Source organism: Camelina sativa, chromosome 7, assembly GCF_030686135.1.
Source record: "Camelina sativa cultivar CO46 ecotype springtype chromosome 7, ASM3068613v1".
NCBI classification, from domain to species: domain Eukaryota; kingdom Viridiplantae; phylum Streptophyta; class Magnoliopsida; order Brassicales; family Brassicaceae; genus Camelina; species Camelina sativa.
In genome coordinates, this window is record NC_141886.1 from 18,932,649 (window position 1) to 18,946,552 (window position 13,904).

The 13,904-nt window shown below is 34.0% G+C and overlaps 3 protein-coding genes and 1 pseudogene across 14 annotated transcripts; 2 read left to right on the forward strand and 2 right to left on the reverse strand.

Moving 5' to 3' along the window:
• The first annotated feature begins 374 nt into the window (after window positions 1-374).
• Window positions 375-1,031, forward strand: LOC104701274 (uncharacterized). Its single transcript, XM_010416926.3, has one exon. It carries the CDS (start codon window positions 499-501, stop codon window positions 997-999), a length of 501 nt encoding a protein of 166 aa, XP_010415228.2. The 5' UTR covers window positions 375-498; the 3' UTR covers window positions 1,000-1,031.
• Window positions 1,032-4,261: 3,230 nt separating this feature from the next.
• On the forward strand, window positions 4,262-8,301 carry LOC104701275 (uncharacterized). Of its 11 annotated transcripts, none has more exons than XR_015562096.1 (10): window positions 4,271-4,933; window positions 5,166-5,202; window positions 5,335-5,571; window positions 5,654-5,701; window positions 5,842-5,932; window positions 6,265-6,480; window positions 6,578-6,731; window positions 6,843-6,918; window positions 7,349-7,913; window positions 8,034-8,301. XR_015562096.1 is itself a non-coding variant. In XM_087458829.1 (5 exons), the coding sequence occupies exons 1-5, from the start codon at window positions 4,629-4,631 to the stop codon at window positions 5,862-5,864; spliced, it is 702 nt and encodes a 233-aa protein (XP_087314955.1). In that variant the 5' UTR covers window positions 4,262-4,628; the 3' UTR covers window positions 5,865-6,250. The 11 variants fall into 11 exon arrangements, 3 of the variants coding, with proteins under 3 accessions (XP_087314955.1, XP_087314954.1, XP_087314956.1); XR_015562095.1 differs by having other exon boundaries at window positions 6,578-6,724; XR_015562093.1 differs by having other exon boundaries at window positions 6,578-6,918.
• On the reverse strand, window positions 7,159-9,792 carry LOC104701276 (LEAF RUST 10 DISEASE-RESISTANCE LOCUS RECEPTOR-LIKE PROTEIN KINASE-like 2.5). Its single transcript, XM_087458826.1, has 3 exons — window positions 8,785-9,792; window positions 8,516-8,545; window positions 7,159-8,414 (listed from the first exon to the last, which is right to left on the reverse strand). The coding sequence occupies exons 1-3, from the start codon at window positions 9,587-9,589 to the stop codon at window positions 7,315-7,317; spliced, it is 1,935 nt and encodes a 644-aa protein (XP_087314952.1). The 5' UTR covers window positions 9,590-9,792; the 3' UTR covers window positions 7,159-7,314.
• A 385-nt stretch (window positions 9,793-10,177) lies between these two features.
• LOC104787689 (LEAF RUST 10 DISEASE-RESISTANCE LOCUS RECEPTOR-LIKE PROTEIN KINASE-like 2.5) lies at window positions 10,178-13,092 on the reverse strand (annotated as a pseudogene). Its single transcript, XR_015562101.1, has 3 exons — window positions 12,174-13,092; window positions 11,572-11,601; window positions 10,178-11,475 (listed from the first exon to the last, which is right to left on the reverse strand). The product of XR_015562101.1 is annotated as an LEAF RUST 10 DISEASE-RESISTANCE LOCUS RECEPTOR-LIKE PROTEIN KINASE-like 2.5 (transcript).
• Window positions 13,093-13,904: the final 812 nt, after the last annotated feature.

Genomic DNA, 13,904 nt, shown 5'->3' on the forward strand with positions numbered 1-13,904 from the left:
AAGAAAACTCAACCCACTATTTATATTATTATTTTTTAAAAAAAATTTGTAGACTTGAAAAAAATTAAACATGGATTCATATATTAAGTTTTTGAGATACATATGTTGTTAAAAAAGAAAATTTCTAAGGGATGTGATGTTTATTAATAATTTTTCTTTTCAACTAATTTATTTTCTGTTATCTCTTTGGTCTTTTATTAAAAAAAAATCAGCCCCATTTATTTAATTTAATATATAAATGCAAAAAGAAAAATTCGCTGGCATATTAAATAATAAATATCATATCAATATCCCCAAAGAAAAGTAAACGACACTCATTCTTACTGCCACGTGTAACCTATCGTCTTCAAGAATGGTGCCGATCCTAGTCACCCTTATTCCCTTTACCTCCACTACGAGTACTCATACTCACTCACAGGAAGCAACGAATCCAAAAACAAAACAAAAAAAAAACACTAAACCAATCCAAATGATCAACACAGAGATCGAATCACAAAAATGTCCCTGCAAAAATTCAAGCTTCTCGCTACTCAATGCAGCACCGTCGCAGAGAGTCCAACGCGTAGTCCAGTCATCCACCTCCGCCGCCGTAAAACGCTGCGTTTACTACTCACCCGATCATCATCGGATCGGTGGCGTTTACCTGAGATCCAAAACAACGTAGAAGAATCGAATAAATCGGATAAGAGAGGGAAGATCCGATCTCGAAGGAAGCTGAGAGAGCTTTTTGTATCGTCGCCTCCGTTTGACGAAAGTGTCGGCGGCGGCGGTGGAGGTGATAAGGGGAAGAAGAAGATGGAGGTGGAGATGGAGAGGGACGATGTAACGGTTAACGGCGTTGAGAATAATTACGGAGGTTTTGGTGGAGAAGAGTTAACGGCGGCTCGGAGTGTGGGCTTTAACGGGTCTGTTAGGAGGCCCATGTCGTCTGTTACACTTCGATGTAGGCTACTTCGACGAGCTTGGCGTCCAGTTCTTGTAACTATTCCTGAACAGTAAAACTCTTGAAACAAAATAAACTTATTTAACAATTTTTTTCGTCGGTTGTTTATATTTTCTTTGTTCTTGATTTTGCCTGATTTTTTTCTTTCCCAATTCGTTTGTGAAAGATTATTTCTTGGTCTAGGTGTTAGACTGTTAGGTCTTATTATTGCAAGTTTTTTCGTGAAAAATTGCAAGAATAATTTAGTGGTTTGATGAGGATATTGACAAGTTTTGAACAAGGACTGTATTCTGAATTTGGTCACACAATAAGAGAGAGTTTACGACAATTTGTTTTCATTAAAAGAATTGGCCTACAAATGTTTCCACAACGTTGTCACGATCAATAAATGAATACATAAGTTAACTAGATTACAAATATAAAAAGAATATGTGAAATTTTAACTTGTTTTCAAATATTAAGTTTAAGTTAATGTGATTTTTTAAAGATTCAAAACTCACTACTTCTCACAATACAGTTTATTGTATATTACATCATAATAAATTTTGATTTTATTTTATGTACTCAATCCCAATAAATAAGATTTATTATTTTCAAATCAAAAGAATATCATTATACCAAATTCTCATTCACCCTCCTCTTTATTAGCCAATCAAAATTTGTCATGTAATTTATGTAAATAAAACAAAATAATAAGGAATATTATCTAAACAATTGAAGCAATTGAAGTAAATCAACATACTGTAGTTTAATAAATAAATAAAACCTAAATATGAATTTCAAATTCATAAAACAAAATCTAAAACTTAACCATTCTTTTATAAATCTAAACCAAAAATATAATTTTGTTTAATTATAAAATCTAAACCCTAACTACTCTTTTGTAAACCCAAACCGACATATAATTCCTTTTAATTGTCAAAACTACAATCTTACCATTAGACATAATATTTTTAATTGTAAAGTATAAACTAAAAACACTCTTTTGCAAACTCAAACTGACATATAATTTCTTTTAATTGTAAAATCTAAATCCTAACATAGTATTTCTTTTATTTTTTAATTATAATTTCTTTTGTCAACTCAAACCGACATATTATTTTTTCCCAATTTGTTTGTGAAAAGATTATTATTGCAACAAGAATAATTTAGTGGTTTGATGAGGATATTGACAAGTTTGAACAATTACTGTATTCTGAATTTGGTCATACAATAAGAGAGAGTTTATGATTTGTTTTCATTTAAAGAATTGGCCTACAATGTTGTCCCGATCGGTAAATGATTACAAAAGTTAACTAGATTACAAAACTTTAAAAAGAATATGTTAAATTTTAACTTGTTTTCAAATATTAATTTTATATTTTATATGATGTTTTAAACGGATTTAAAGTTCACGCAATACAGTTTATAGTATACTAGATTAGTTTGTGCGGGTTTTAAAATTGTCTAATAAAATTAAATTTTAAAAATATGTAAATATTTTTGTAAGTAAAATCTATTTTTGAAAATAAACATATAAATATTTTTATTTAGAGAGAATTTTTTCTTTTAATACGCTAATTTATATTTTTTATATATTGAAATTATTGTTACAATTATTACAATAATTTAAAACTAAATTATCAGCCACCAAACCTAATTTCAAACATTAATCATCACGAATATTATTATTGTTAAATTTCAAAACGTTCTACAAATTATTTACAAAATGTTTTACATGCAATCAACCCGTCAAAATGTCATCTTATTAGATATTTTGAAAACTTCTAGAACTCGGAATCAAGATTGACCAAATCTTCATAAGAAGACCAACCAATAAGAACGTGTATATTCCGCACAGAAATCAAAGTCATCTTAGACAGAGCGCATGATGGCCTATACGTATTTTGCTTTGTTGAATCTCTGTTCACACAAATGTCGATCTTCAAATGTTAGGTTAGACCTGCTGACTACAAGGGAAACAAAACTTTATATAAGAAGATACCAAATTGGTAAATCGCGAGTATAAGCCATATTGAAAAATGTTCAGCTTCATTTCAGTACTGGTAATATCAATTTTTTTTGGAAATACACAGTATTAGCATTTATAGAGACAAACTCATTATCATCTTCAATCTATTTTCACTTCTAAAAATGCATAGAGCTTCAGAGTATAACACTTGTTAAGAATTTTTTTGTATGTGGTTTACTAATAGTTACTTGTAAAAAACACATATTTTAACACATAAAGAGATTTTTTTTAAAAATTTTTGGTGGACAATTCTTGGGTTCTCATTCACCCCCTCTTTGTTAGCCGATCAAAATTTGTCATGTAATTTATGTAAATAAATCAAAACAATTAGGAATATTATCTAAATAATTAAAGCAATTGAAGTAAATCAACATACTGTAGTTTAATAAATAAATAAAAACCTAAATATGATTTTTAAATTTATAAAAACAAATCTAAAACCTAACCATTCTTTTATAAACCCAAACCAAAATTATTTTTGTTTAATTTTAAAATTTAAAACCTAACCACTCTTTTTGTAAACTATTTTAAAATATTTTTAAAGTAGTAATTCTTATATTTTAACTATGAGAAAATAAAATTTATTTAATTTTTCAACCACATAAATTTAGTTTTACTAACCCACTGATGTGGAACATTAAAAGACACATTTTTTATAGATTGAGTAATATATCTTCGTTTTTAAAAACTCAAATCACAACATTTGCAGAAAAAAAAATCTACATATTTATTTATCATATGTATTATATGATAATTCAAAAAATTTTGTAAATGAAATAACAGAAAAATGATGGGGGAATCATGATTTAAAATCTTAACAAAATGTTTCATATATAGTTATTAAGGTAATAATTTGGATACTTAGATACAAAATCTTACTTTTTAAAATTCTGATTAGTTTACAATTTTTTAAAATTAATTAGTAATTTTCGTCCATTAATTAGAGAAAGATTTTTATTTGAAATTAATAATCATTTAAAATACTTTGTTAGTCTAATATTAAAATTATATTTTACCCACTGAAAAATTAAACATTTGTCTTAATTAAACATAACAATATGATTTTTTACATTTTATAAGGTTAGTTAGATATTTGTACTTCTCAATTAATATAGTAAGATTATAAACAGATTCTCTACATTTAATTGTTTTATCACAACAAATACCCACATTCAACATTTTTTCAATTCTTTTCTTTACATAATATAAAATATCTCCAAGTTCATTGACTACCAAAAACAAATCATCAACAATCACCTACTTATTTTTGCTAATAATTTTTCTTTTTATAAATGACATGTTTTTTCTCTTCTTTTAAAATAAACAAAAAAATAAGTAAAAATATCGCAGCATGGAGAATCTCCATCCACCAATAAAATCATTTTCCCAATTTTGACTTTTTAAAAACTTTGACAAAAAACTGATATTCTCAAAAACATTCTCACATCTCTGGCATCACCCAACCACGCGCCGCCTGTACCATCTCACGCGCCGCTGTACAAATTCCCAAAATCCTCCATCAATCTCCTCCTCCTCTTCTTCTCCCTTTCCTCCTCAATTTCCCAATCCTCCTCTTCTCCTTCTCCATCAAGATCTCTCAAATCCAAATAAATTTTATAGGGTTTCCAACTACTTCCGATAAAAAGGTTTAATTTTTATGAATTAGGATTCATCATGGGAGGTGTAACATCATCGATCGCTGCTAAATTTGCTTTCTTTCCACCAACGCCACCGTCGTATGAAGTTGTAGCCGACGAAAGCTGCGGCGGACGTTTATACATACCGGAGATACCTCGTCGCGATGATGTTGATATATTGAAGCTTCGTACACGTTTAGGCAATGAGATCGTTGCTGTTTATGTGAAACATTCGAAAGCTAACAGCACGGTTTTGTATTCTCATGGTAACGCTGCTGATGTCGGACAAATGTTTGAGCTTTTCGTTGAGCTTAGCAATCGCCTTCGCGTCAATCTTATGGGGTAAACAAACTTTTGTGGTTGAATCTGAATTTGTTTTTGTTTTTGGAATGATATGTCAAGTAAAGAATCAATCTTTGGAAAAAAAAAAAATTAGTGCTTTAACCTCAAAGGTGATACTTTTAATAGAAACGAGGATTTGTTCATACATTGTCATAGACACATATCATCTGAAAGTTTTTGACTTTGACTTGTTATTTTGCCTTTTGTCATTGTTGATTGTTGTCTTTCTCAGGTATGATTACTCTGGTTATGGTCAGTCTACTGGACAGGTATGGTTTCCGAGCTAACTATGGATTGATTCTTATTGATATATAGTTGATATTTTCATTTGATACTTGGATTATTAGGCATAGGCTTCCATGGATTGTTTCTTGTTGATGTAGTGTTGGTTTATGAATCAGGCAAGCGAGTGTAATACATATGCTGATATAGAAGCATGTTATAAATGCCTTAAGGAAAAGTATGGTGTACAAGACGATCAACTGATATTATTTGGTCAATCTGTTGGTAGTGGACCTACGGTTGATTTAGCTTCGCGCACACCTGACTTGAGAGGCGTGGTTTTACAGTGCCCGATTCTGTCTGGGATGAGGGTTTTGTATCCGGTGAAGTGTACATATTGGTTTGATATTTACAAGGTGATTTACTAGACAGCAAGTTTTTTTTTGTTTCTGATTACATAATAGCGTTTAATCACCTGTGCTAGTCCATGCTTTTCAGAATATTGACAAGATTGGCTCAGTTACCTGTCCTGTACTAGTAATTCATGTAAGTTACACCTTCATTTGGCTTTATTTTGCTCCACTTTTCATTATGATTGTGAGTGTTATAAGACAGGCTATTATGCATTTTTCAGACTAGGGAAACTGATGAATACAAGTCCCTGAACTATCTTGTTGGTCTTTTAGGGAACTGCAGACGAAGTAGTTGATTGGTCTCATGGAAAACGGCTCTGGGAACTCAGCAAAGAGAAGTATGAACCTTTGTGGATAAGTGGAGGTGAACACTGCGACCTTGAACTCTATCCAGATTTCATTAGACATCTGAAGAAATTTGTTGCATCACTTGGCAACAAACAAGCAGAGCAAGCTGCCATAGAGTGAGATTACTTATATGTTTGAAAATGGGTTTACTTTCGAGGGGTTTCTAGTCACAGTCTAGACAGTTGGCTGGAGAAGTTCGATGAATAGTAAGATAATCCAAAATGAGAGTGTTGATAGGTTTAGATATTAAAAGATAAAAAAAAGGGTCTAGTCTGGTGACAATCTGGAATGTAACAGCATATTTCATTTCGTGAATAAATGTATTTTACTGCTATCATGCTTGAATAGGTTTCATTTATGGAACATACATCTCTGTAAACCGAAATATCCTCTGAGAGCATAGAAGATTCTTAAAGAGGCGCTGTGGAAATTTGAAAAACAGGCCTAGGAAGGGCTTGAAGAGCATCAACCATCAAGGTTTCCTTCCATCATTTCCACCACTCTGTTCATTGCTGAGCGATCTGATGGGTTATGGGTTGATTGAATACACCACAAACCCACTAGGTCATCTTCTTTGCTACCTCCTCATTTTCGCTGCTGATTCTATTCTCAATAAGCCTTCCAGTCTGTCCATTCTCAAGATCCTTGTATATCCATCCAGGAAAGTACACTGAGCTGGTGTTTGATGCAGAGTTTTATTCAACTCTTTCCTTGTTCCTTGCTCCTATCATTTCGAGGAGTAACATTCCGTAGCTGTACACATCTGATTTGTTGGAGACTCGACCGAACATTCTTGAAAACACTCAAGGTGCAATGTACCCTATCGTTCCTCTTGTGTTCTGCAGTGACAAGGTGTTTTTTTTTCTTTCACATAGCTTGTGTTTCTGAGAACGTGTCTTCTTCTTTATGTTTTCTTACAATAAAAGCCAAAACAAGACCAGGCAAGAAGTGGCGAGATAGTACATGTTCGTGAAGGGCCAAGTCATGGAAGGATAGTGACAGGTACATATAGACTTGGAATCTTTTTATCATGTCTCTATTAGTTGACCTTGAAAAAGGAAATTGAGAGAGAGAGATTGATCATTGCGGGTTTCAGTCTTTCTTGGAAACAGAGGTAAATCATGGAAATAAATCTTTAATGAGAACGATATCGACAGGGACTAGCGTGTAAAACCGGACCATACTATCTAGTATCTGCTATATCTGTTTGTAATGATCGTGTTGAGCAATGACTCAAATAAATACGCATGAACGTCATCTAATAGCAGAGAATGTAATAACATGTGTTCTATTGTTTTTCATGCAAATAACATTTACATGTAAACCACAGAGGAGATTGAATTTACTCATAAACTAAAAGCTCGCAATTTACATTTTATAGATAAAATAAAATCATATCTAAGAGGAGATTGAATTTTCCTCTGAAATCCAGGAAGATTCGAAATGAGGCACTACCGAAGATTGCAAAACAGGTCTAGGAGGTACTTCAAGAGCATCAAGGTTTCCTTCCAACATCTCTACAACCCTGTTCATCGCTGGGCGATCTGATGGCCAAGGCTGAATACACCACAAACCTACCAATGTCAACTTCTTTGCTATCTTGTCGTCTTCTTCGCTGCTGACTCCATTCTCCATATGCCCTCCGTTGTCTCCCATCTCAAGATCCTTATATATCCATTCGGGAAAGTACATTGAGCTTGTGCTAGATGAAGGGTCTTCATTTGGTGTTCTGTTCCTTGCTCCAATTATCTCAAGAACCAACATTCCATAGCTATACACATCTGATTTGTGGGAGACTCTACCGTACACACTTGAAAACACTTCAGGTGCAATGTAACCTATCGTTCCTCTTGCCTCCAGCAGTGACAATATCGATTCTGTCCTCTCGCAGAGCTTAGCAAGGCCAAAGTCTGACACTTTCGGAGAAAGATTGTCATCCAATAGTACATTTTGCGGTTTAATGTCGAAATGTACAATCCTTGTTCTGCAGCCATGGTGTAAGTACTCTAGACCACGAGCAACGCCTAACGCGATCATATATAGTTCCTTCCAGTCCATATTTGATGACCTCTTGCTCGAAATAAACTCATAAATAATTGCTCGCTTCGAACTTTCAGAGCAGAATCCTAGAAGAGTAACAATGTTGACATGAGAAGTTTTGCTCATGCTTGCAACTTCATTGATGAAGTCTTCCCCATTACCCTTTGAGTCTTTCAAGATCTTCACGGCAACACTACGACCATCAGAAAGAGTTCCTCTGTAGACTGTTCCAAATCCGCCTTTCCCAACCACCTCGGCGAATGACTTTGTAATTCTCTGTACTTGCGCATAACTATAGTGTTTGAGTGGAATAAGGTCCATTAGGTTCTGTTTTTTCACATCATAGTCCTTGCTTGTGTACTGAGCTTCTTGTGTATTTCTTCTCCGTCTGATGAGTAAGAACACACATGCGACTATGAGAGCCAGCGCCGATATAGAAACAGCAGCTGCAATAATACCTAGAGAAGGATAAAAAAAACAAGGAAATCGTAATATGTCTATGATGCTGCCTATGTTATTCAAATCAATTGTTGCGAAAGAACATGAAAAAAGGGAGCACCTGTATTTGCTTTAGTAGACTTCTTGCGACCTGCATCAAATGGAATGGCGCCAGAAAGAGGTTAGTTGGAACTAAATACAGAACTATAAATGAAAAAAAAACTTAAGTTTCTTTCTTCTGTATTTACTTTATCAGAAACTGTAAGGATGTTTTGTAGATGATCTAGTCAAAAGGTTAGTGGGTGGGTAGGGAGATTTAAAGAAGGGAAAGTGGTGGTTCTTGAGGAAGAACCTTTAGGAAATTAGAATAAGTAGGCAAGATAGTCTTACCCTTGTTTGTAGAACCGCAAACACCGTTACCTGGCTGATCATCTATACAATAGCAGAGAAACCCACTAGTGATAAGTGTGTGATTATATCCACAAGCACCCCCAGAGTCTCTGCACTTCTTACAATCTAAGTTAACTCCAACCTCGAAATTCTCTTCAATAGCCTTATTTAGATTATCTCTACTTGGAATGCTCTCGAGTGTGTTCAGTGCGGTTCTAGATGCGGGGATATTGATGGTTATACTGCAAGATCTCCTAGAGTCTATGAAAACCGGACTATACCCTTCAAGTAGAGAGGACACTAGGTTTCTCGTCACGTAGTAATTTCTTCTATCATCATCCCCACAATCAAGCCCTTTCACATAAGTAGAAACATATGCTGAAAAATCTTGGTTGCAGTCGTAATTAACGGTTAGCCAGTCGGTGGTATTAGCGAGTGGAAGGACCGTTTCGTTGAAAAACATCTTTAAAGAATCTTGGGAACATATATCACCGCTATAATTGGATCTGGCGAGTCTTATGATACCAGAGGTATAGTTGGCCGCTAAGATTCTAAATTTCACAGAGGAAATGTAAAGCTCTGGAAATCCTCCGCTACAGTCGAGCTCGAAGTCGGGGTGACCGCAATCTTTTCTCTCAGGAATCCAGAAAGGGTACAAGAGACCGCTCTGATTGCCACAACTAAACGAGGGACTGCAGAGTAGGTGATGCTGCTCAGCTGAAAAAACATAAGATGGGATGACAAAGAGCATCCATATGAAGGTATAAGGTATAGATTTAGATAGGGAAAGAGACAAGTTGATCATCGTGTAGCAGTTGCAGGTTAATTAAAAAAAAAATGGTAAAGATGAAGAGATGAAGCAATTGGGAAAATGTCTTGGTTTTGGTCTAAGTCGTTGTTTTGTACTTGAAACTAAATGAATTTACGAGTTTGACAAAAAAAAAAAAAAAATGAACTTACGATTCTACTGTACTTTTTTATATATTCTTGTACGACGACTTCAAGGTCATTTCTGAAATCTAATGGACATTACATTATATGTGAAGGTGCCTTCCTTATTTTTTAGTTGCTCGTTCAAAAGAAATGGCAGAAAAAATTAGAGTATGGAAAAAGGCATTTACTATTATTCACAGTGACTCATAATGTCGAAGAAGAAAATTCAATTAGTGTAAAAATCAACGTTAACAAACGAAAGATCAGAACATAGATAATTTAGAGACATAAATAGTTTGATTAATTTAGTATCTAGTTTAGAAACCCATTCCACACGTGTCTTCACATAATAAGTTTATTTTCTAAGATAATTTAAAATTTTTATAAATAATAAAACAAAAAAATGATACATCTAAGACTAAAAGACTCGAAAGGTACCTTAGCAATGGGGATGCTCTTAGTGCACTCTCTGTAGTTAATATATAAAGGATAATGACATGGTTTGAATATAAGAATATTACATTGATAATTTTGTTGATGGTGTGTACTACTTTGATAAATGCATTTTCTGCTTTTGTGATTGTTCAATGAGGTTTCTTTCTTTATGCGACATTTATGGAACATATTTATCTGTGGAAGTGGAACCCGATATATCCTCTAAAAGCAAAGAAGATTCTTCAAAAGGCGCTGATGGAATTTGAAAAAAAGGCTTAGGAGGGACTTCAATAGCATCGACGTTTCCTTCCAACATCTCTACAACTCTGTTCATCGCTGGGCGATCTGATGGGGAAGATTGAATACACCACAAACCCACCAGTGTCATCTTCTTTACTAGCTCCTCTTCTTTGATGCTGATTCCATTCTCCATAAGCCTTCCTGAGTGTCCCTTGTCAAGATCCTTGTATATCCATTCAGGAAAGTACATTGAGCTTGTGTTCGATACAGAGCTTTGAGCAGCCGTTTCTTGATTTCTTGCTCCTATCATCTCAAGAACCAACATTCCGTAGCTATACACATCTGACTTGTGGGAAACTCTACCGTACATTCTTGAAAATAACTCGGGCGCAATGTACCCTATTGTACCTCTTGTGTCTAGCAATGACAAGATGCTCTCTTTCTTCTCGCAAAGCTTAGCAAGGCCAAAATCAGAAACTTTGGGGATAAAATTTTCATCTAAGAGTACATTTTGAGGTTTTATGTCAAAATGTACAATCCTTGTTTTGCAGCCATGGTGCAAGTACTCTAAACCACGACCAACTCCAAGCGCAATTCTAGATATTGTCGCCCAATCTATATCCATGGAGGTCTTCTCTGTGATGAACTTATCAAGAGACCCATTTTCGAGATATTCGTAAATAATTGCTCTCTTGGAACCTTCAGAGCAGAATCCTAGGAGGGTAACAATGTTGACATGGGAAGTTTGACTCATGCTTGCAACTTCATTGATGAAGTCTTCGCCATTATCACCCATTAGGTTTTTAAAAACCTTCACTGCAACCAAACTTCCATCACAAAGGGTTCCTCTATACACAATTCCAAATCCTCCTCTCCCAATCTGTTCCGAGAATGAATTTGTAATTCTCTTCACTTGTGCGTAACTATACTGCTTCAGTGTAATAAGTTCTTTGAGTCTTGGTTGTGGAATAAGTGTCTTGAGGTTTTGTTGACCAAGATCATGCGATGTTCTTCTCTTTCGTAGAATTAGGAGAAACAACGTTAAAACCAGGACCAGGAACAGAGTGCCACCTACTCCTGAACCTAATGTAAGAAAAAAATTAAATCATGTGTCTAAGAAAAGATAAACAATTCAAAATCGCATTAGGTATACTTTAAGAATAGGAAAAAGTTAAGCACCTATTTTTGCTTCAGCTCCATAAGAGATTCCTGCATCAATGGAACGACACCAAAGTTCATTTGGCACTCAATACCCAAATGGTGGTTCTTATTAAAAAAACATTAGGAAGCTAGAATATGTAGGCAAGAAATGTTACTTCCTCTCTCGTTTTATTAAAAACAATATTTATTTTAATAGAAAAATATATTCCCCCTGTTCCATCTTATATTTTTTTTTTTTAAATTTTTTTCTCAGGCTTTTGTTTTTGTTCCATCTTATAATATTTTTTCCAGATTTCTATGCATCATTTATGTTTATTTAGTATGTTATATATGACCATTTGTATTTTTCAGTTTTTTTTTCCTATTGGTTAATTTTCTTTTGGATAAATGTTTAATAATAAGTTTTATGTAAAAATAACAAAATATTTATGTTTTCTTCAACATTGTGTTTTTGCTAAAAGACTTATAGAATGGAATAGAGGGAGTACTGCAGAATTCCGATAGTCATAATTAAATAGTTTAATTAATATAAGTTATCCATAAAAATTTGAGAAAATCTTATAAAATGGAAGAAATAAAAAAAAACCTAAAACTCTTATTTAATGGGACAGAGGGAATACCATTTTTCCTTGAACCGCAAGTACCATTATGTGGTTCATCGACACAATAACAGATGAATCCACTTGAGCTCTTATTATATCCACAAGCACCCCCAGAACCTATGCACGTCACACACTCTTGGTCAAGTGCAAGCTCAAAACCGTCTTCAAGAGCCTTCCCTAGATTTTCTACACTCGGACTTGTTTGCAGTGCGTTGAGGGAATGTCCAGATGCAGGAATACTAACGTTTCTTTCGCAAAATCTCCCGAATTCTTTGAATGATAGACCAACTCCTTTGAGTAAAGGAGAGGAGAGGTTTCTTGTCACATAATAATTTCTTTTGTGAACAATTTCATCACTCCGACAACCAATCATGCCACCAAAAGTATAAACTTCAAGTGAAAAGTTGCAGCCGTAATAAATTGTTAGCAACTCGGTGTTAGGAGCAAACGGAAGGACGTTATCCATGTAGGACACATTTAAAGGATCATGGGGGCAAACATTGTTGATAAAATCCGATCTGGCGAGTCTTATCCTACATGATATATAATCAGCGTCTAAGATTCTGAACTTCACAGAGGAGAAACTAACCTCTGCGAAATTTGTGTTGCATTCGAGCTTGAACTTCGGGTGGCCACATTCCTCTCTGCCAGGAATCCAGAAAGGGTACAAAAGACCGGTCTGATCGCCGCAGTTAAACGGTTCACTGCAGTGTCTATAAAGATCGTTGGCTGAGAAAACACAAGATGGGATCACAAAGAGCAACCATATGACTTTAATGGACATAGATTTTTTCGGGGAAAGACTGATTATCTTATTGTAAGTGAACATAAGAAAAAATGGTACGTGAAGAAGAAGAAAAGAGATGATGAGATTGGTGAATGGCTTTTGTATATAATGTAAGAGTTGGACTAAAGGAACCTATGTTTGGTCTTTCTAACCAAATCTCACGTACGTTATTTTTTTCTTTCTTGGCGTATGCATGTCTTGTAAGGATAAGAAGCAAGTGGAAACGGTAATGCCCATGAAGGACTCTTGGAAGTCTCTATTATTACACACAAACACGAAATTGAGATAGAGAGATATTTGTCATTGGTGTTTCGAGAAATCCTACAAAAGACGTCGGACAATTTTCGAAAATATCACATTTTTATTATTATGCATTGTAAATACCATTTTTTTAGTCAGTATTCGAAGAGACATTTTTATCATTTTATCTTTTTCATTTAGAGGGAATGAGAAAGTGATATGACGATGTATGTGAGATATGATTTGATTTTTTTCATGAAATCGTTTTAAACATTTTAAACCCGTCTAACCGGGCTTACAGGCATACTTCCAAACGGAATCTTGTTAAAGTTAAGAAAACATTTTCACCTTCAAATATTTTCTTAATTTTATTTTATGAGAGATAATGCGAAAAAGGCCTATTACAATTTATCTGATTATATATTTATTTAATAATCACATTTTATGTCATATTTTGTATGTTTATTTGTTATATAATATAAATTATATCTTATCTTATATAATATGAGAAGAGTTTTTTCAACTTTTGCTAAAGAGATGACATTTGGCGTGTTATCTGTCTAACACCTGTCTTATTTTGTTGTTTGGACTTAATTAACTATATTCATTTGTACTTTGGACCTAAGTAACTGATCTATAAAACAAAAAAAACTCTCAACATTTTCTTTTTTCCTTCTTCAGTAAAAACCAATTCTATGCGTCTTCTGATCTAAAGCCACCAT